At 37.7% G+C, this 21,506-nt stretch overlaps 2 protein-coding genes across 6 annotated transcripts in view; one reads left to right on the top strand and one right to left on the bottom strand.

The window, feature by feature from the left end:
- KIAA2026 (KIAA2026 ortholog) overlaps window positions 1–6,100 on the top strand; it is a 142,454-nt gene extending 136,354 nt beyond the window's left edge. For 2 of the 3 annotated variants that reach the window (XM_034663831.1, XM_034663830.1), the window contains one exon: window positions 887–6,099. In XM_034663831.1, the coding sequence (XP_034519722.1) occupies window positions 887–4,527 (3,641 nt within the window). In that variant the 3' untranslated portion in view covers window positions 4,528–6,099. Of the gene's footprint in view, window positions 1–886 lie in introns of all 3 variants that reach the window. The other variant, XM_034663832.1, reaches the window with a different exon arrangement.
- Window positions 6,101–14,012: 7,912 nt separating this feature from the next.
- MLANA (melan-A) overlaps window positions 14,013–21,506 on the bottom strand; it is a 19,088-nt gene continuing 11,594 nt past the window's right edge. Inside the window, exons 5-6 of one of the 3 annotated variants that reach the window (XM_019793478.2) lie at window positions 15,575–15,688; window positions 14,014–14,292 (exon numbers count right to left, since the gene is read on the bottom strand). In XM_019793478.2, the coding sequence (XP_019649037.1) occupies window positions 14,224–14,292; window positions 15,575–15,688 (183 nt within the window). In that variant the 3' untranslated portion in view covers window positions 14,014–14,223. Of the gene's footprint in view, window positions 14,293–15,574; window positions 15,689–21,506 lie in introns of all 3 variants that reach the window. The other 2 variants (XM_019793479.2, XM_019793480.2) reach the window with 2 other exon arrangements.

The following is a 21,506-nucleotide window of genomic DNA, read 5'->3' as shown; positions in this document are numbered from 1 at the left end:
GGGAGTTTCTGGAGCCAGTGCCTGCCTCTGAGCTGTAGGCATGTCTTTGCGCATTATAAACTACACATCTTTGATCTATAATCCCTCTAAATTAGGATCATCCTTTTCTTTTTATTATTACTATTTTTGAAGCACTGTTTTTGATGTTTGATTTAAATGGAACTTGACAGGTCCCTAATACTGTGAAGATTTTTTTATGAGGAAAGACCAATGTTGATGGCCAAATAAGACCTCAGAGTGGACGTATCATTCTAATAAGGAGGCTGGATTAGATTATCTGTAACGCATTTCAATTTATCACATTATGTTATTCTGTAAATCTAGTTATTTTTTTCTGTAAATCTAGTTAAGTTACTTCCTTTCATTATATAAGAGGTTAGTGTGAAAATTTGTGGTTAGAAATGTATTAACCTGTTGTTTTTCATGTCTTTGGTGCATTGAAAAGAGTAGCTTCTCATCAACCCAGTTTGACCAGATATGAACATAAATTTTCTACTGTAGGAATGAATAATTAAACACCAGGAAAAGCTGAACATTTTTAATCCTTTAGAGTCTCTGAAACTAGATGAGAATTCTGAGCTCTAATTGCTGGTTTGACTATCTCTTTAAGAGATGTAAATTTTCCTTTGCATTTGTATTGGCAGCAGTATTAGTAGAGTTTGAACAAAAACAGTTCTCTCATTAATACATAGTTGTTCTTGGGAATGGTTATGCTATCAAAATACCAAAGATCAGTTTACCTTAATTTTCAATTTTGAATCATCCTAAAGTAGATTTCTTAATAAATTGCCAGTTCAGAGATTGACTTGCTTTTTATAATTGGTCTTACTATTGCTATTCAGTTGCTGTTTTATTTAAACAAAATGCTTGCTTTTATAATTTTCAGATGATATGAAACTATCAGAAACAGATTTTCCTGTGGCCAGAACCAAGTTGTTGAAAAAGGAATTACCTTCTAAAGATGTTCCGAAGATACTGCCTAAAACACTTAAACGACAGTCTAAACAAACTAATTATCTGGATGATAGCACAAAAGAGCTTTCCCCAAGGAAGAAAGCAAAGTTAAGCACAAATGAGACAGCAGTTGAGCATGTAGAAGGTGAGATGCAGATGGACTGTTTGAATGAATTAAGTCGTACAGAGCCACTGTTTCCAGAGTCATTTGCCTCAATGGATTCAACACCAGTATCTATTCTCCAGAAAGGGACCAAACCTATTCAGGCCTTGCTTGCAAAGAACATTGGGAACAAAGTGACCTTAACAAATCAACTGCCCCCTTCCGCAGGTAGAAGTGCACCTGCAGTGGATAAACCAGTTCTATCTCCTCTAGAAGCAAGCCCCCTAAAGCCAGCATTGACCTGCCACACCAGTACAAAGGGTCCTTTACAAATGGTATACAAAATGCCCTGTGGCCAGTGGTTGCCCATAGATCTCCAGAACAGCTCTGTGAAGATTCAGATGCAACCTGTGCTCGACCCTAACACAGGAGAAAAAATCATGCAGCAGGTTCTCATTCTGCCCAAGAATTTTGTGATTCAGCACAAGGAAGGGAAAACAGTTGCAAAAGAAATACTGGCACTTGAACAGAAAGGTCCAGAACAGCATTGTTCATCTCTCCCACAGACAGCAAGTGTAAACTCTTCTTTAGCATCAGTTCTTGTCAGCTCAGCGGGAACTGTTTCTAACCAACTACCTAATACAGTTTTCCATAGGACAATTACACCTTTGTCAAATGTGAGCAGTGGTAGGCCACAGCCTTTGTCACCTGTAACCTCCGTAAGTAATTTATTAACACCTCCAGTTAAGACTAGCCAGAATGAGTCAGGAAAAGTCAAGAATGCAGTTTCAGCAGCTACATTTTCCCAGCCCATTGCTTCATCCACCATTTCCTCAACAGTTCAGCCTCTGTTATCAGCAACAACACTAAGTGGATCTGCAAATCCTGGTAGTTCCCTCAACTGTTTTGCACAACAAACTGCTGATTCTTCTGAAGCAAAGCAAGAACTGAAAACTGTGTGTATAAGAGATTCACAGTCAATTCTTGTTAGGACACGAGGTGGAAACACTGGCGTTGTAAAAGTACAGACCAGTCCAGGTCAAAATTCACCCAATAGCTTATCTGCAAGTTCAGTTTTCACTTTTGCTCCTCATCTTCAGGCGTTTCTGGTGCCCAAATCAACAACTACATCATCCTCTGTTTTTTTACCCGCAGTTGGAATGACTACTACATCTAGTCTCCCACCTTTTAGCCAAACACCAGCTCCTGTTTCCTTTCCATCTGGCTTTAATCCATCAGTGGGAAAGAATCTCAAGCTTACATTAGGCCAACCTTCCTGCAGTGGTAATTTGGGCCACATGATAGATAAAGCTTCACACATGCCTTCTTCTCCCTTAAAGTCCTCTGTTTCTTCTGGCACTGTACTACCATCAACAGCAAATAATTCAGTAAGTGTAATTAGCTTATCAAAAGAAAATTTTGGACAAACCAGTGCAAATGTTATTCATACTCCAAATAAACAGCAACAAGTAGATTATTTCACGAAAAGTTTCCCTATTACAAGATCAGAAGCAACAACAGCAACAAGTGGAGATGTGATCAGTGGGACTGCAGTTCACAAACTTATGCTGGTGTCAGCTCCTTCTATTCTTCCTTCTGGCAGTGGAACTGCAATTAATGTGACACCTGCACCAACATCGACAGGTGTTTCTGCCCAGAAATTAGTTTTTATTAATGCTCCAATTCCCAGTGGCACTTCAGCTCCAACTATTGTGGCAGAACCATTAAAACAAACTCTTCCTCCCCCCTTGAATAAAACCTATGTTAAGACTCCAGAGCAACCCCAGATAGTACTAATTCCATCTACAGTTGGAGCACCAATAAAAATAAATTCATCACCAACTGTGTCTCAGATAAAAGATGTGAAAATTGGACTAAACATAGGTCAAGCAATTGTAAATAGTTCAGGCAGTGTGCCAGCTATACCATCAATTAACATACTGCAAAATGTAACCTCAAAAGGAGAAGAAAAAAGTACCAAGGGCTATGTTTTGCCATTGTCAACAAGTGGTAATTCAATTCCAGTAAGCTCAAATTTTGTGAGTCAAAATATTACTCCTGTTAATGAATCAGTGGTTTCTGCAACAAGAGCAGTAAACATGTTTTCAGTAACAGGAGCAAATATGTCTTTGGGTTCTCTTTCAGTGACCTCAACCTCTGCTTCAGTTGGGACACGACCTCCTGTTTTAGTCAGTGGAAATGATACCTCTTCAAGAATTATGCCTATTTTGTCAAATAGACTTTGCACGTCAAATCTCGGAAACACTGTGGCTATATCAACTGTGAAAACAGGACATCTTGCATCATCTGTTCTGATTTCAACTACACAACCAACAGTGTCTCCTAAATGTTTATCATCAGCTTTGCAAATCCCTGTTACTGTTGCTTTGCCTACACCTGTGACTATATCCCCTAAAGTAATCAACACAGTTCCACAAGTGGCAACAGTACCAGGAGCCACACGTTCTATGTCTCTTTCTAAAAGACAATCTCGGACTTCTGTCCAGTTTCAGTCACCAGGGATTTCAGCTACAGTGCCAACAAATATAAACACAAATAAACCTCAGACTGAGTTGCCACCCCTTTCACCAAGTCCAGGTAAAGTAATTAATATTTCCAATTTTTCTTCTCTGCCAAACCAGCAGATGTCCCCCGCTTTAGTAAAATCAACCCCCAGTCACAGTTCTGCTCCAGGTGGTTCTTCCATTCACACTGCTACAGCACCAACAAATGTAAATAGTGTGATAGGGGGTCAGTTGAGTGAACCTTGTATTCAGCAAAAAATAGTCATCAACACCAGTACACCTTTGGCACCTGGCACTCAGATCATGATTAATGGAACCCGGTTTATTGTTCCACCACAAGGTCTTGGAGCTGGCAGCCATGTTCTTCTTATATCTAATAATCCAAAATATGGACTTCCCTTAGTTCTTAACAGTGGCCAAGGCCTTCCACCTACATCAGTAGATAACCCTGCCCAGAAGATTACACTAGCATCAAATAATTCTTTAAGTGGGCAGCCTGTGAAACATTCTCTAAGAAGCTCTACAAAAGTTGTAAACTCTCTTGGGAATGCCAGTCCTCTACCCACAGTACAAACAACACCACAAATCATAAACACAACTGCTAAAGGTTCTGTTCCACCTCCCACACCAACAGTATCATTGACTTCAGTAATTAAGTCTCCTCCTGCTACTCTTTTGGCTAAGACGTCTTTGGTTTCTGCCATTTGCTCTACTAAACCTCCATTGCCAAGTAGCACATCAGTATTTCATTTGGACACATCAGTCAAAAAATTGTTGGTTAGTCCAGAAGGAGCAATTTTGAATACCATAAATACTCCAGCATCTAAGGTTTCTTCTCTCTCTCCAGCTCTCTCTCAAATTGTATCTACCAGTCAAAATCCTGCCTCTGTCTTCCCTGCTTTTCACTCATCTGACTTAGAGAGGCCCGACACAGCTGCATCTTGAATTCAGACTAAACGAGCCAGTTTTTAAATAATGGGGCATTGTTTTGACTCCCATAAAAATTTTAACTTTATTATACTGTTGAAAACATACTATACATAGTTGTGTGTATGTGTTTTAATGTAGCCTTTCATTAGCTTGCAACAAGGCTTTGTTTTCTTGGGGAGGAAAAGATCTGTTCCATTTCACTCATTGGTATGAGTATGTTTTCAAAGGATGTTTAAAATAGACAGGATTTACCTGTCTGTATCGCATAAATTGAACAAAGTCAAGTTTCACTAGTTTGGAGTAAGCTAGCCTTTTGCACACTTGCATTGATATGTTTCTTCTTGAATTTGGACTGTTGCAGCGTGTATCTACAATATGGTATTCTGTGTCATTAGTGAAATCTTGTTTTTGTTTCTGTAAAAATATAAATAAATATATATATATATATATATTTATGCATTGTGAAAATGCAGTCCATGGTGTAAAATTGTACATATTCCTAAATCCCTAACAACCTGTACTAAACTATATGTACAAAGAACTATGCTGTCTTATTTATGTTTTGTTTACATAATGTATAGTTTTTTAAGTATTTTAGTAATTTTGGACCAGTGAACTGTTAGCAGCAATGCAGAGGAATCTGCATGTAATAAACTGAGTTGCTGTATTTCTTTGTTTGAATACCATTTTTAAAGTGCGTTCTTACTCCGTTGAAAGAATACATTCTATAAAATGAAAACAGCCCTTTACAAAAAGAAATTAAGGCTGAGAAATTTGAATTAATGGCTAGCACTTGTACAAGGTTTTACAGTTTACAAACTTTACTTGACATATCTTATTTAATTTTTACAGTACTCTTGAAAGGTTAGTGATGTTGTCCAGGGTCACCCAGCTAGTGGGTGGTAGACCTGAGCTGGTAATGGTAGACCTAATGCTTTAAATCCTTTTTCCATGATTGTACATTACTTCTGTTATAAAATTTCACTCTGGATTTCATTGTTTTAAGTTTTTTCTCTTATTTCACCATCAAACTCTCCATTGACCAAAATAAGTAATCTTCTTTCAGGCCAATGTATTTGGTCTGTGCTAATGCATGCTAGATATGTTTTATTAACTTTTTATTTTTAAATAATCTTAGATTCACAAGAAGTTGTGATGGTAGTATGAAGAGGTCCCATGTACCCTTTATCTTTAAGTTTCCCTCTGATGTGTCTATTTTTATATTGAGGTGTTTGTTCATAGTTGACTGATTTTCCAAAATGATAAAATGTGAATTTTTCTTTTTTAATTTAAAATAACAAATGAATATGGACACCTTCAATTATTTATAACTATGTTTTGCTTTTGTTGTGTTGGGGTTTTTTTTTTTCCAATTACAGAGCAGTTACTTATATTCTGTTGTAAAGCAAGCAGTTTTTATGGGTCAGCTTATTCTCAGGGTTTGACTTTGTGGTATTTCAGACTTATGCCTCATTTTAAATAAAAGATAGATTTTATTATGGTAAACACTGAGTAGTGTATAGAATTGTTAAAATTACTATATTGTGCACTTGAAACTAATATAACACTGTATGTTAACTATACTGGAATTAGAATTTTAAAAAAAAGTAAGGCACAACATGGGGAATACAACACACACAAAATGTGTAATTGCTTAGTTATAAATAAATATTTAAAAAATGAAAGACAAAGCAAGAAGATAGATTTTATATTTAAAAGTCAAAACAGTAAAAAGATTTTATATTTATTGAATCTTCATATCCGTTATCTTATTTGGGATACTTGATTGTATACTCATCCATATTACATTTATAAATGATGTTAAACCTCATCGCATGGAGTCTGGGCTTGAAAATGTTCAGGAAGAATAGACCTAAAGACTTCCTTTGAAACTACATTGAAATTTATTAGTTATCAAAGTGAAGAGGGCAGTGAGGGTGTTCTGGAAAGTTGCTAAAGGCTCTCAAAAACCTATAGTTATGTTCTAAAACAGTGTCTTTGCCAGTCTATGCTGTACTGTATAGTCACCCTCCCCCTTTCCCTGTCAGTTTAGATAGACCTTGGATTTCAGGGGGATGTGGGTGATGTTTGGAAATTCATCACATTGTGCATAGGTGGTGCTCAATAAATGAATGTATTTAACATACTCAACTTCTAAAACAAAACAACCTGAAATTATTCGTCTTTTGCCTGAAAAGAATTCTCTGAGACATTTCCAGAAACTAATTTACTGGATTACTTATGGCTCAACTTTAATCCCAGTGAAGGACCTAAACTAATTATTAACCACCAATTCTTTTCTAACTCCTAAATCCAAAATCCTAATATGACCTTTGAAACTCAGAGGTTCTGGTGAACCTTTAGAATGAAGTCCTGGCACCCACCCCCCATCCCCTTAGGGCTTAAAAGGCTTTTCAGTCTATTCCTGCTTACCTCACCAGCTTCTCTTGGACCTAATCTTCCCTTGCCTGTTGCACTCTAGTTTTCTTTTAGTTTCTAAAAATTTCCATACAAATCAAGGTCTTCCTGTGTGTTCTCTTTGACTTAATGTTTCATTATGGATCTCGTTACATATGACATAATTCCCTCTCCTTACCACTCAGCATCAAGATACCGCAGTCACTCATAGGTTGAGGACATCGTTTGAGAAGGGGCATAGTAATATATTACTGTAACAAGATTATTTGTATGCAATTATTTAATGCCTGTCTTCCTTTTTAAAGAGAGATCTTGTCAATTGTCTTCATCATTGACCCCTCAGCAACTGGCACCCAATAGACATTCAATATATAGTTGTTGAATAAATCAGCGAGAACTCTAGATAGCTTTTTACATGATTTAAGGTCTGGTTTACTTTTTTAAAATAACACTCCCGTTTTTTGCTAGAATATGACTAAATTAATGGATTTATATAATCAAAAGCCAAATTCTTTTTCCTTTGCTTTCAGTTTGGTAGGTCATGTGTATTTCTGGGCTCTTGGCCAAAGAGTACAAAGTCAAATTCCTCAGTTCTTTGTATTCAGTGTTCTTTAACAGTTGTTTATAAAGGCATTCATGCAAAGGAAGAAAAGTTACTATAGTGCTACCTAAACAGCTTCATGGTACTGGAATATGTTTCTACACATAGTATAGAATTAGGACATTTGAATGTCTGTGTTCAGCATCAGTTTAAATGCTAAAACATGCTAAAATAACATCTCTTTCTGATATGTTGGCTCTTTCATTTCCTGTATGTTTTCTCCTGAAAAAAAAAATCAATTCTCCTTTGTAGTAGTAAAAAAAAAAAAAAAATACATATATATATACACACACACACACACACACTATATATTATACATAAAATACTTAGTGTCTCTTTAGATCCCTGTTTCCATTTCAAGCCTCCAATTTTTTTTTGGTGCATTTAATAATTAATTGACATCAGTAGTTTTATAATTAAAGCAGTGATGCTATAATAATGTACACTAAGATAAATGAAAATGTTTACTTGACCCAGTATATCACATTGACTTAGTGAATTAAGAAATCTTTAATATTAAAAGCTTGAGAATGTAGCAAATTCTGAAAATGATCTAAGAAATTTGATGAGCTATCCAAAATTACACCGTACATTGATGTGGTTTTGGAATATAGGTGAGGTTCAGTGGGGTGGAGTCCCGAGCCAAAGACCAAGAAAGAATTCTTGAGGCATCTTTGGTGCAAAATGGTGGTTTATTAAAGCACGGGACAGGACCCAAGAGCAGAAAGAACTGCTGCTCTGGGTTGTGAGGGGTGGCTGATTATATACTACGGGTTTGGGGGAAGTAAGGAATAAGGGAGGTTGAGATAGTACTTTCATATGTTAAAGAAGACTCATGGGGTACCCAAGTCCTTACCATTGTCAAGTTAAGGTCGTTTTTCCCTCTAGCAAGGCATTAGCATTAAGATAGTGGGGAACTTCTGGGAGGAATATCACATATCCCACCCAGGAGTCGGGGTGTGGGGTGAGGTTGCAGGGTGTAGGCTTATGCTTTGTCTTCAGCTTGCCTTCTGTTCCCTCATCACTATAACAAAGATGATCTACAATTTACCATAACTCATTCCAATAGTTGTTTTGCTGTCCCCTGAGCCTGAAGCCTCATTGTTGCTATAATGCTGTCATTTGTCCCAGGTATTTTTACTAATTTATTCAACAAGCATTTATTATGCATGCCATGGTGCTTGGCTTATTAACAAGTTTATTGACAAAGTTGAAGGGCATGGCATAGTTCCGGTTCTTACAGTTTAAGTTGGAGACAAAATCTGAGTGAGAAAATTCTATAGTTCAGTAATATATGAAGAAGTACTAAAGAATCAAGTGTATGTTTTATGTGTGTGATCCTCAATATCATTCTTAAAGTAATTATTAATATAAATGGAAAACATTGTCAACGTAATTTTCAGATTCAAAGAGGTGTAAATTCATTCTACACATTTGTTGAGAACCATGTAATACATAAGATGTAGGAACAACATAGATGAATAAGATCCCATCCGTGTCCTCAACACAGAACACAAAAAATGAATATAGCAATAAGTTAAAAGTAAATGTCAGAGGAATAAAGAACTCAGGAATTTAGCAGTGAGGTGATAGAAGTTTCATAAAAGAGGTGGCATTTCTGCTGGGACCGAAAGTATATTTAGAACTGGGCTTGCAAGGACTCAGTCTTAGAAAAGCACAGGGAAGTTAACAATACTCTTGCATGTTTGAAAGTTGCTAAGAGTAGATCTTAAAAGTTCTCATCATAAGACAAAAATCGTAGGGATGCCCAAGTGGCTGAATAGGTTAAGTGTCTGCCTTTGGCTCAGGTCATGATCCCCAGGGCCTGGAATCAAGGTCCAAGTCAGGCTCCTTGCTCAGCAGGGAGGCTGCTTATCCCTCTGCCTGCTGCCCCCCACCCCCACCCCCTGCTTGTGCTCTCTCTCTCTCTCTCTGACATAAAATCTTAAAAAAAAAAAATTGTAACTCTGTGGTGACGGATGTTAACTAGACAATGTGATAGTAATACAATCTATACATAAATCATGTAAACCTAAATCTAATACAATGTCACATGTCAATTATATCTCAATTTTTTTTTTTAAAGAAAAGAACAAGGAGCATTTAGGGAACAGAGCAATTGAATTTGAATGGAGTATTATGGGTTAAGAGGGCCAAAGGGGACTAACTAAAAAATAGGTGAGTAGGGTGATAAAGGACTTAAAAATATTCTGAAAGTAATTGGGATGTTACCCAAGCTTTCAAAGCAAGGGTATTAACATAGGATAAAGATTAATTAAATTACCTTGCAGGATTGCTGTGAGGATTAGATGTGATAATTTATGTAACACAGTTGGCCCAAAGCCTGCCACAGTGTTTAATAAATAGTAGCTGCTGTCACTTACTTGACTAGAGACAAGCCAATTAGGAAGTTAATAGGTGGGTCAAGAAGGTAATCGGAAGACCTCTTATCTGGCAGTGATGGTAGCAACACAGAAGTGAGAAAAAGAGAAACTATAGGTTTGCCCCAATTTTCAAAAGTTTGCATTATGCTAGTTTACTTTTACAAAAGATCTCCAGTAGGACCTGTTTTTGCTAACTGAAAGAAATCCAAAGAGGTTTTTCGCTTTTACAAAAAATGGAAAAGCAAGCATAGCATTCAGCGTTTGTTTTGCAGTGAGCCTTTATAGAGGCAGCGGTCCCCAAACAGTGAGGCACCACCAAGCTCCTTCCCTGGAGACTGTGCTCAGTGTCTCAGCATGAAGTTGCCATAGCTTTGGCCTGTGTCTGTGAACATCTGTGCTTTATCTCAATTGTTTTGTATCTGTAGCAAGATGTGTCATCCTCTAAGATATCACAGTAGCCTAAGAGAGGTTATTTTTGGGGTCTGGGACCACTAAAAAACTTTTCCATATAAATTAATGATAATTGTCTCCACTTTACACCATGTCGGCTTAAAAGTTTTCATAAGAACACTCTACTTTCAGATAATGGGGGAAACCTGTATTTAGGTTGAGACAGAGGAAGGTGTGGTTTGTTGTTGTTTAAGGGAAAGACTTTGCATAAAACTTAAAAACGTTTTAACAGCAAGAAATATCATTAACAAAGTATTACCTGCCCTAAATTAATCTATGAATCTAGTCCTAAACTAATAAAAAGACTAATAGGTTTATTTGGAGGGTGGTGTTTGGTTTGGTTTTGTTCGGGGTTTTGTTTTCAGTGGGATTCTTTTTTTATATTATTTTTTAAACCAAAATTCATTGAGATAAATATTCTGTTATTTTTATAGATTTCTTCCAACAGTTCATAGCTTATACAAATAGTGTTTATTGATTAAATGTTTTTCTGTGATCCTGTAAAAATTCAATTATGGCTTAAGTAATAGTAGACCATTCAGCTCAATATAAATACAATACTTATTTGGATCTAATTCTAGAGGATCAAATGAAATGGTCTAATCTCCAGAATAATTTTATTAAAACCATCTAGATTGGCAAAACACTGTCTTAGGAATTATAATTCTAGAAAAACTTCAATTTGAGCAAATACAGCATCAATTAAGAACAGTTAAACTAAAGAGATTACTCTAAATTACTTTTAAAGAGAAAACACAGATGTCCTGCGGTGGATGTCCTATGCTACTGTAAACCTGAATCAGACTTGTAAGTGACCCAGATGCCTGAGCCCTTACAGTTCATACTCCGCTTTCCCTGGGGACCTGATGGATGATTCAGGGAGTCCTCCTGATACTCTAGCCAGTGGCCAGAAGTACATTTGGAACAGTGGAAGCCACTTGGGAAAAGCTGGAAATTACACTTCTTGAGCCAGATTTTCTTTGTTGTGATTATTTTCTTAGAAAGCTTTCTCTCAGCCAAGCTGTTCTTTTCTCAGGGGAGACAATCCAGCTTTGATAAAAGGAAGTGTGTTTTTCTCTTTCTCAAGACCATCTTCCTGTAGGAGTTACACTTCTTATGTACATGGCTTCATATACTTTGGGAAGTTTCTTCTAGATTTCTAAGCAGTAAATTCTCTCCTTGATGGATTTTCTGCAGATATGCATTATAGGTTCTTGATGTAGTTCAAGCATTATTTGAAGTTTTAACTGAAGTTTTTTAATCTGGATTTCAAGCAGTATTTTTAGACTGCAAAGATGTTTGTTCATTCTGGAGACCACTCATTTGAATTAAAAGTGATTGATTCATTTATTTTCCTTCACTTAACTTTTTAAGTTGTCCTTGTTTTTCTCCTTCAAGCCTTATTAAGAAGAAATTAACAGCATCCGTGTATTTCTTCAGATTGACTTCTAATTGGCAGTCCAGGGATTCTCAGTTTTTTTATTTTCTCTTCGTCTAATTTCAAGTTGTCATCATCCACCTAATCTTCTCTAAACAGAGCAAGCAAACTTGTCTTTAGTGTGGTTTTAGAGATTTTAACAGGCTCTCTTTATAACTTAAAGCTTCTTTCACTTGTGTTTTCAAACGTCAAGCATTATTTTCTGTGCTTCCTTCCCCACGCTTTTTCTTGCATTGCACAGCTTCTTAGAATAGCTGTTTTAGGCTTTCTTAAAATTGAGTGTTTTTATCCAAACCAGCCATGATGGGTGTTCTGAGATGCTTTTAAGATGTTTTGGCATCTGTCACTTGAGATTGAGGGATTTTGCTGCATCTTCGAGTGACTGTGTATGTCTTTAAAGTAAAGCCATGAAAATGAAGTTTAGGGGACTCACTTCTGTTCTTTTTGGAAAAGGTTTACAATGTTCTCAAGTGATGGGTGGACCAGTCCAGATATTTATAAGTGCTGCAAAACTCAGTGTTTGTGATTTCACAGGACTGGCCTTCACTGAAGGTGACTTGGGGGCTTCATTGGTTTGTGTAATGAGTCTAGTCTTCACTTACTTTAACCCCAGGCAGAAAATCTTTGGGATGGATTTTTTTTTCTCCTTAAAGTATACCTACTCTTAACCTTAAAAAAAATCATGGAGGCCGTATCAGAATCTCCTGTGGAAACACACAGACTTGGGCCTTGTCTCAAGCAACAGACAACACTCTGAAAGCTAGTGCAGAGCAGGAGGAGGAGGGAAGGCCAGGCTCTATAAGACAAAACCCTCGAACTTTGCTTACTGCACAAATAGAGTGATAAGTGATATTATTTGTCTAGTACATTTGAATTAGCAGAAAACGCTGACTGCAGCCACCCAGGCGCCCCAAGCCACGTGTTCTATAAATGTGGAGGATTGAGGCTTAGACTGGGACTTGCGACGAGAAAAGGAGCTGGCCCAATTCTGTTGAAGTTTACTTTAGAATTCATGTATTTGTTTGAAAAGGGGAGGGAGAGGGCTTATTTTAAGTGGTAAGACTGGACAGAATCAAAGAACAGTAAGGAGCTATTTCAGTATTTTGTTCAATGACTTTTTTCAATATGTTTAAGTCTATTCAGTGTTTTTTCTCTTCAGCACAATCTTGTAGAAAATGAAACAGTTATGCTATACTGGTGTTTCCGATGACACAAGATGGTTTTAGGTGGTTTACTGACTCAGCATTAAGTAACACTGAATCACATAGCAAGAGAGTAATTTCTTTCTCTTGCAAGAAAGCTCTTTGTTTCTTGCTAATCTCCCTCTTAAATAAAAAGAGCAGGTGTCAGCCTTCTGCCATCATCGGTATCCTTCTAGGTTTGAGTAAAAATACTTCATTATCTTCCTTTTTATGGTTATCTTCTACTTACGGGAAATGATACTGATTTTCCATTTAGGGTGGTGATAATTTAAGCCAAAAAAATTTTAAATGAGTTGACTGAAAGAATAAATATTAGATAAATAATAGTATAGGTGATATGTAGATGTCAACAAAAAAATTTTAATGTTGTTATGCCCTGTTCCACCATTCCACACCATTCCAGAATCTTTGATCCTTTATGATTACCTATATGTTTTTTTGAGAGGGCTTTGGCAGCCCAGAGGAGCTAAATTGCCATTGGAACATTTAAGGCAAGACATCAGCCAAACTATAGTATCTTATTTAAATTCTTACACCATCTTCTGCTTTAACAAAAGCATTTTGTCATTAATTGTAATAGCATTGAGTCTTGAAGTGAAATGTAATTAAAACTATTTTATATGTATTACTCAAGATATAGGACTTCTGCGGTATGTTATTGTAGCATCATGGAATTTTAAAACCCAAAGAGACATTACTGACACTTTCCTAGTCAAATGAATCTGACTACAATTTGGTAGAGCAATCAATCAGCTCTTTGTCTTAAACCTATAAACTTATCCTTTGTGAGCACTCCATGGCACAGAGTCATCTGCAATCATTCTGTTAGAGTTCATGTTGGTCAAAAGGTTGCTTCTTCAAAAATCAGAATAGTAGTTTGTTAGGTATTAGCCAAATTTCAACTAAAAAGAAATTGAATGGTCCCAGAACACACATGTGAACTCTGTCTCAGAAAATAACACAAATTTATTAGAATTACTACTAGCACAAATAGTATCAGGCATTACAATATTTATTGACAAAGTTTTTTTGCATTCTAAGATTTCTCATCATTCCCTCAATTACTATTGCTAGTTGCTCTACTAAGAATTTAATACCAAACTTATTATTAGAGATGATGTATACTATTTCAACAGTATTCTGAAGCAGAACATTAGATGTCCATATTAAAGTCCAGCAATAGGGTAAAGGAAATCATTTCATCACCTCTCAGCATTCTCACAGTGAATAAGGTGGTGGTGACTGTTCCACAGAGAGTTTTTCATAGGCAGGTGGAGCACTGGGAACCTGTGAGAATGAGAAAGGGAGAGTGTGGGATTGGCTGCAGTGCGCAGGTTTCTGGGAGAGAGTAAAGTTAATGGTCAGCGTCATATTTGTACTACTTATCTGGACTGAAGTGCCCACATTAATTACCAGCCAACAAGATAATCGTTAAATTTCACAAGTATATGTGTTGAAACGTTGTGGGGAGGGGGAAGACTAGAGAAAAATAGAGCTAACAGCCTTCCCCAAATCTGAGAAACTTATTTACACCTTCATTATCCTTGCCAGTAGAAGTCCCAAGCCCTAACTGGTAAATTCTTGAACACTGTTTAAAGCCACCTAATATACATTTTATTTATACCATATAGATAGGTCCTTGTAGTTGTGTCTAAAGGCCAGTGCTATTGTCAGTACAGCACAAATGTGTTAGGCCTTCATTTAATGCTCACAACAATTCTAGGAGTATTTTCATTGTTTTCATGTTATAGGTTGGAAAACAGTCACAGGCAGGTCAACTTCCTTGTCCAAGGTCATACAACTTCACAGTAATTTGGCTCCAGAGTCTGTTCTTTAAACCATTATGACATACTCTATCTGTACCAGTGCTGTCCAAAAGAATTAGAGGATAACACATACGTAGCTTTAAAATTTCTAGTATCTGCATTACAAAAAAGAAACAGGTAAAATTAATCTTCATAATATATTTTATTTAATCCCACATATCAAAATATTATTTCAACATGTACTTGATATAAAAATCATCAATGAATTATTTATATTCTTTTCCTCATACTAAGTCTTTGAAATCTGGTATGTATTAGAACATTTTCCTTCAAGGTACTATGCTATAAGTGCTTAAGAGCCACGTGGCCAGCGGCTACCCTGTTGGACTCACAGCTTATACAATTACTCACAGATGCTTTTCCCCCTCCCTTAGATGTGTCTACATTCAGAAAAAGGCAAATATACTAAAGACAGAAGACAAAACAATATTGTATCCAGAATCAGTTTCTTCTTTTGGATCTTAGTGTAGGGATCTCATCACTGACCCTAGAAAACCTGGGTACGAGAGGACACAATTTAAGAAAATCTCCGTGCTTCCCTGTTTTTTTTTATCTTTGTTATTGTTTATTTTTTATTATGATAAAATATAACATAAAATTTACCATTTTAACCATTGTTACGTGTACAGTTCAGAGCATCAAGTATATTCATATTGCTCTTAGTTTTTAAATTGGAATAATTTTATTCATTTGAGTTAAAAGCAGCCATACAATAAACACCAAGACGCAGTATCTCAACCTACCACAGGTTCACAATTATTCTCTTGAAAAGGCAGTTTGCTGTCCTGGTGACCAAACCCCTCACATGGACATCTTCCTGTTAAGGTACTTTGAGTGCCAGCATGAATACTTTTGTCCTGAAATGTGAATGCATGAAGGTCAGTGGGTGAGAAAACTTGGCAACAGGGACACACTGCCTATTTCTGCCTTCTTCATAATGACAGCAAAATATCTTAAACACTACAAATACATAAGTTGTGGTAGAAATGTTGTGGTTGTAGCCTGAGCTTCCAAGTCAAGTTGCAACATGATTTCTAGTCAATCTAAGGCTAAATTATGCACCCTGAGTTATTGTGGGGAGGGGTGGGTGAAACCTTAGTTTGGTGCTTTGCATAGGTTTAGGGGTGATATTCTCCATCCCCAGAATAGAATGACAACAGATCGTACAGGACAGAGACACATACTCAAGTGGGGACTTCAGGAGTGGTCCACCATGGTGAGGTGGAGTATTTCATCACTGACATGGTTTTAAATTACTGGCATATTGTGATAATAAAAAGCAGACTAACTTTTAGTTGCTTTTATTATTATTGTTAAATTCTCCACAGTGGTTCTCAAACTTCAGCTTGCATCAGCATCACCTGAGGGCTTGTTAAACACAGATTGCTGGGCTCACATCCAGAATTTCTGACACAGTAGATCTAGGGTGAGGCCCATAATTTGCATTTCTAACAAGTTCCCAGGTGATACTGTCAAAACTGCTGATCCAGGGCTACGTGGAGAACCACTGCTCTGCACACAAAGCACCTCCTTACTGCCTGCACCTGGGTGAACCGGCTATACCCACTTCTTTAGAAGGACTGGGCAAGTAATGCATAGGGGTCAGAGGGGACAGGTGGGGGCCATAGGAATGGAAGGAGTATATCTCATCTAAAGGGACAACCACTGTACAGCTGCCAGTTTTTGCCAGATCTTTTGATTTTTTAAAAAAGATACTAGAAATAAAGATTTTCATGTAAGATGTTGCTTTTACACCTAATTGTACCTAGGTTGACACCTAATTCATTTTTTTTCTTAAATACAGACCTAAACATACCAGTGAGCCAAATTCAGCCAGTAGGGTATTAGCAACATGCACTCTGTGGTACCACCTAAGAGGGGCTGGAACAGGGAGGCTGTGTGGATACTGAGCAGCTCTTCAGCCTTTTCTGCAGATTGTGACTGATCATTGGGGTCTACTAGGTTGGAAGAGGGCATCAAGGTAGGTTTCTCAGGCAGAAGTGTTTGGAACATCAATGAGGTGAGGCCAGACATGGATTAGAGCTGATAACTACACAGTCTGCACACTGTAAGAAGTAATTTTCCTAAACTCTAGTCTGAAACTATTATTGATGCTACTCCCGTGGAAGCATATATGCACAAGGGCCCCTAATCTTAATGTAAGGATGCAGGAAGTTTCTACCTCTCTCCCCAACTCCCAGCAATATACTGCAGGTAGAGTATTTAATGCATTTTCTCCCTTTACCTCAATTATCACCTCAATTTTTCTTATTTGTAGATTTCTCACCTGCCATAGGATAGGGGCATGATCTACTCCCCAGCTCACTGCCAGTGCTCTGCACCTGCAGTAAAACTTCAGCATGCATTTTTTTGTTGTTTTTTTATTATATTAGTCACCATACAGTACATCCCTGGTTTCTGACGTAAAGCTCGATGATTCATTAGTTGTGTATAACACCCAGTGCACCATGCAATACATGCCCTCCTTACTACGCATCACCAGTCTATCCCAATCCCCCACCCCCCTCCCCTCTGAGGCCCTCAGTTTGTTTCTCATAGTCCATAGTTTCTCATGCTTCATTCCCCCTTCTGATTACCCCTTTCTTTATCCCTTTCTTCCCCTACCGATCTTCCTAGTTCTTATGTTCCATAGATGAGACAAATCCTATGATAATTGTCTTTCTCTGCTTGACTTATTTCACTTAGCATTATCTCCTCCAGTGCCATCCATGTTGCAGCAAATGTTGAGAAATCGTTCCTTCTGAGAGCTGAGTAATATTCCATTGTATATATGAACACAACTACTTTTTTTTTTTAAAGATTTTATTTATTTATTCAACAGAGATAGAGACAGCCAGCGAGAAAGGGAACACAAGCAGGGGGAGTGGGAGAGGAAGAAGCAGGCTCATAGCAGAAGAGCCTGATGTGGGGCTCGATCCCATAACGCCGGGATCACGCCCTGAGCCGAAGGCTTAACCGCTGTGCCACCCAGGCGCCCCTGAACACAACTTCTTAATGCACTCATCTGTTGAAGGGCATCTCGGTTCCTTCCAGGATTTAGCTATTGTGGACAATGCTGCTATGAACATTGGGGTGCATATGGCCCTTCTCTTCACTACGTCTGTATCTTTGGGGTAAATACCCAGTAGTGCAATGGCTGGGTCATAGGGTAGTTTTCAATTTTTAACTTTTAAGGGACCTCCACACTGTTTTCCGGAGTGGCGTACCAACATGCATTCCCAAACAATGTAGGAGGGATCCCCTTTCTCCACATCCTCTCCAGCAATTGTTGTTTCTTGCCTTGTCAATTTTTGCCATTGCTAACTGGCATAAGGTGGTATCTCAGTGTGGTTTTGATTGGAATTTCCCTGATGGCTAATGATGTTGACCATTTTTTCATGTGTCTGTTAGCCATTTGAATGTCATCATTTGAAAAGTGTCTGTTCATATCTTCTGCCCATTTTATGATTTGTTTATTTGTTTCTCGCATATTGACTTTGAGAAGTTCTTTGTAGATCTTGGATACCAGTCTTTTATCTGTAGCATCATTTGCAAATATATTTTCCAATTCTGTGGGCTGCCTCTTAGTTTTTTTGAATGTTTCCTTGGCTGTGCAAAAGCTTTATATCTTGATGAAGTCCCACAAGTTCATTTTATCTTTTGTTTCTCTTGCCTTTGGAGATGTGTCATGAAAAATGTTGCTTTGGCTGATATCGTAGAGGTTGCTGCCTATGTTCTCCTCTAGGATTTTGATGGATTCCTGTCTCACATCGAGGTCTTTCGTTCATTTGGAGTTTATCTTTGTGTATGGTGTGAGAGAGTGGTCAAGTTTCATTCTTTTGCATGTAGCTGTCCAATTTTCCCCGCACCATTTATTGAAGAGACTGTCTGTTTTCCACTGGATGTTTTTTCCTGCTTTATCAAAGATTAGTTGCCCAAAGAGCCGAGGGTCCATTTCTGGGTTCTCTATTCTGTTCCATTGGTCGATGTGTCTGTTTTTGTGCCAGTACCATGCTGTCTTTGTGATCACAGCTTTGTAGTATAGCTCGAACTCCGGCATTGTGATGTCCCCAGCTTTGTTTTTCCTTTTCAACAGTTCCTTGGCGATTCGGGAACTTTTCCGTTTCTACACAAATTTAAGGACTATTTGTTCCAATTCTTTGAAAAATGTCATAGATATTTTGATCAGGATAGCATTGAAAGTGTAGATTGCTCAGGGTAGCATGACCATTTAAACTATGTTAATTCTTCCGATCCATGAGCACGGAACATTTTTCTATCTTTTTGTGTCTTCCTCAATGTCTTTCAAGAGTGATTTATACTTTCTAGAATATAGATCCTTTACGTCACTGGTTAACTTAACTCTAAGCTAACATATGGTTTTTGGTGCTATTGTAAATGGGATGGATTCCCTAATTTCTCTTTCTTCAGTCTCATTATTCATGTATAGAAATGCAACTGATTTCCGAGCATTGATTTTGTATCCCGCCACATTACTGAATTGCTCTGAAACTTCTAATAGTTTGGGAGTGGATTCTTTTGGGTTTTCCTATAGAGTATCATGTCACCTGCAAAGAGAGACATTTTGACTTCTTCTTTGCCAATTTGGATACATTTTATCCCTTTTTGTTTTCTGATTGCTGTTGCAAGGACTTCCAGTACTATGTTGAATAATAGTGGCAAGAGTGGGCATCCTTGTGGTGTTTCTGATCTTAAGGGAAAGGCTTCCAGCTTTCCCCATTGAGAATGATATTCACTGTAGGCTTTTCATAGATGGTTTTTATGAGATTGAGGAAGGTACCCTCTCTCCCTACACTCTGAAGGGTTTTAATCAGGAAAGGATGCTCTATTTTGTCAAATGCTTTTTCTGCATCTCTTGAGAGAATCATATGCTTTCTGAATTTTTCCTTCTGGATAAAATCTAAGACACTGATCGATTTGTGAATGTTGAACAACCCTTGCATCCCAGGGATGAATCCCACTTGGTCATGATGGATAATCCTTTTAATGTACTGTTGGATTCTATTAGCCAGGATCTTGTTGAGGATTTTGGTGTCCATATTCATTAGGGAAATCTGTCTGTAATTCTCCTTTTTGATGGGGTCTTTGCCTGTTTTGGGGATCAAGGTAATATTGCCCTCATAGAGTGAGTTTGGTAGCTTTCCTTCTATTTCTACTTTTTGTAATTGCTTTAGGAGAATAGGTATTATTTCTTCTTTGCATGTTTGGTAGAATTCCCCAGAATTCCCCAGAATTCCCCAGACCACCCGGGCCTGGAGTTTTGTTTTTTGGAAGGTTGTTTATCACTGACTCAATCTCTTCATAATTAATTGGCCTGTTTAAAACTTTTGGGTAAGTCTTGCCAGCGGTCTGTCAATTGTATTGATTCTCTCAAAGAACCAGCTTCTAGTCCTGTTGATCTGCTCTACTGCACTCCTGGTTTCTAATTCATTGATTTCTGCTCTAATCTTGGTCAACTGCTTCCTCGACCTCTCCTTTTTCATTCATAATTTTATTAATTTGGGTCCTTTCTCTATTCTTTTGGGTAAGTCTTGCCAGCGGTCTGTCAATTGTATTGATTCTCTCAAAGAACCAGCTTCTAGTCCTGTTGATCTGCTCTACTGCACTCCTGGTTTCTAATTCATTGATTTCTGCTCTAATCTTGGTCAACTGCTTCCTCGTGAGTGGATTAGGCCTGTCCCTCTGTTGGCTGTTCCAGTTTCTTGAGGTGAGAATATAGAAACTGCATTTTAGATTTTTCTATTCTTTTGAGTGAGGCTTGGATGGCTATGTATTTCCCCCTTAGGACTGCCTTTGCAGTATCCCATAGGTTTTGGACCNTCTCAAAGAACCAGCTTCTAGTCCTGTTGATCTGCTCTACTGCACTCCTGGTTTCTAATTCATTGATTTCTGCTCTAATCTTGGTCAACTGCTTCCTCGTGAGTGGATTAGGCCTGTCCCTCTGTTGCTGTTCCAGCTTCTTGAGGTGAGACTATAAAAACTGCATTTTAGATTTTTGTATTCTTTTGAGTTGGGCTTGGATGGCTATGTATTTCCCCGTTAGGACTGCCTTTGCAGTATCCCATAGGTTTTGGACTGTTGTGTTTTCATTCTCGTTGGTTTCCATACATTGTTTAAATTTATTTTTGATATCCTGGTTTATCGAGTCATTCTTGAGCAGGATGGTTCTTAGCCTCCAAGTGTTTGAGNAGTTCCAAGTTCAGAGCATTCTGGTATGAGATTACGCAGGGAATAATTTCAGTCTTTTGGTATCAGTTGAGACCTGTTTTGTGACCCAGAACATGGTCTATTCTTGAGAATGTTCCATGGCATTAGAATAGAATGAGTATTCTTTGGTTCTGGGGTGTAGTGTTCTATATATATCTATGAAGTCAAAATAGTCGAGTATGGCATTCAAAGCTCTTGTTTCTTTGCTTATTTCTTGCTTAGGTGATCTGTCTATTGCTGATAGTGGAGTGTTGAGGGCTCCTACTATTAGTGTATTTTTATCTATATGTCTCTTTATTTTGGTTAAGAGTTGGCTTGTGTATCTTGCTGCTCCCCTGTTGGGGGCATATATATTTATAATTATCATATCCACTTGTTGGATACATCCTTTAAGAATAATATAGTGCCCTTCAGTGTCTCTAACTATAGTCTCTAGTTTAAAATCCA

Source organism: Ailuropoda melanoleuca, chromosome 7 (genome assembly GCF_002007445.2).
Source record: "Ailuropoda melanoleuca isolate Jingjing chromosome 7, ASM200744v2, whole genome shotgun sequence".
NCBI classification, from domain to species: Eukaryota; Metazoa; Chordata; class Mammalia; order Carnivora; family Ursidae; genus Ailuropoda; species Ailuropoda melanoleuca.
The sequence above is the reverse complement of the archived record's forward strand: the minus strand, read 5'-3'. Positions and strand labels throughout refer to the sequence as shown.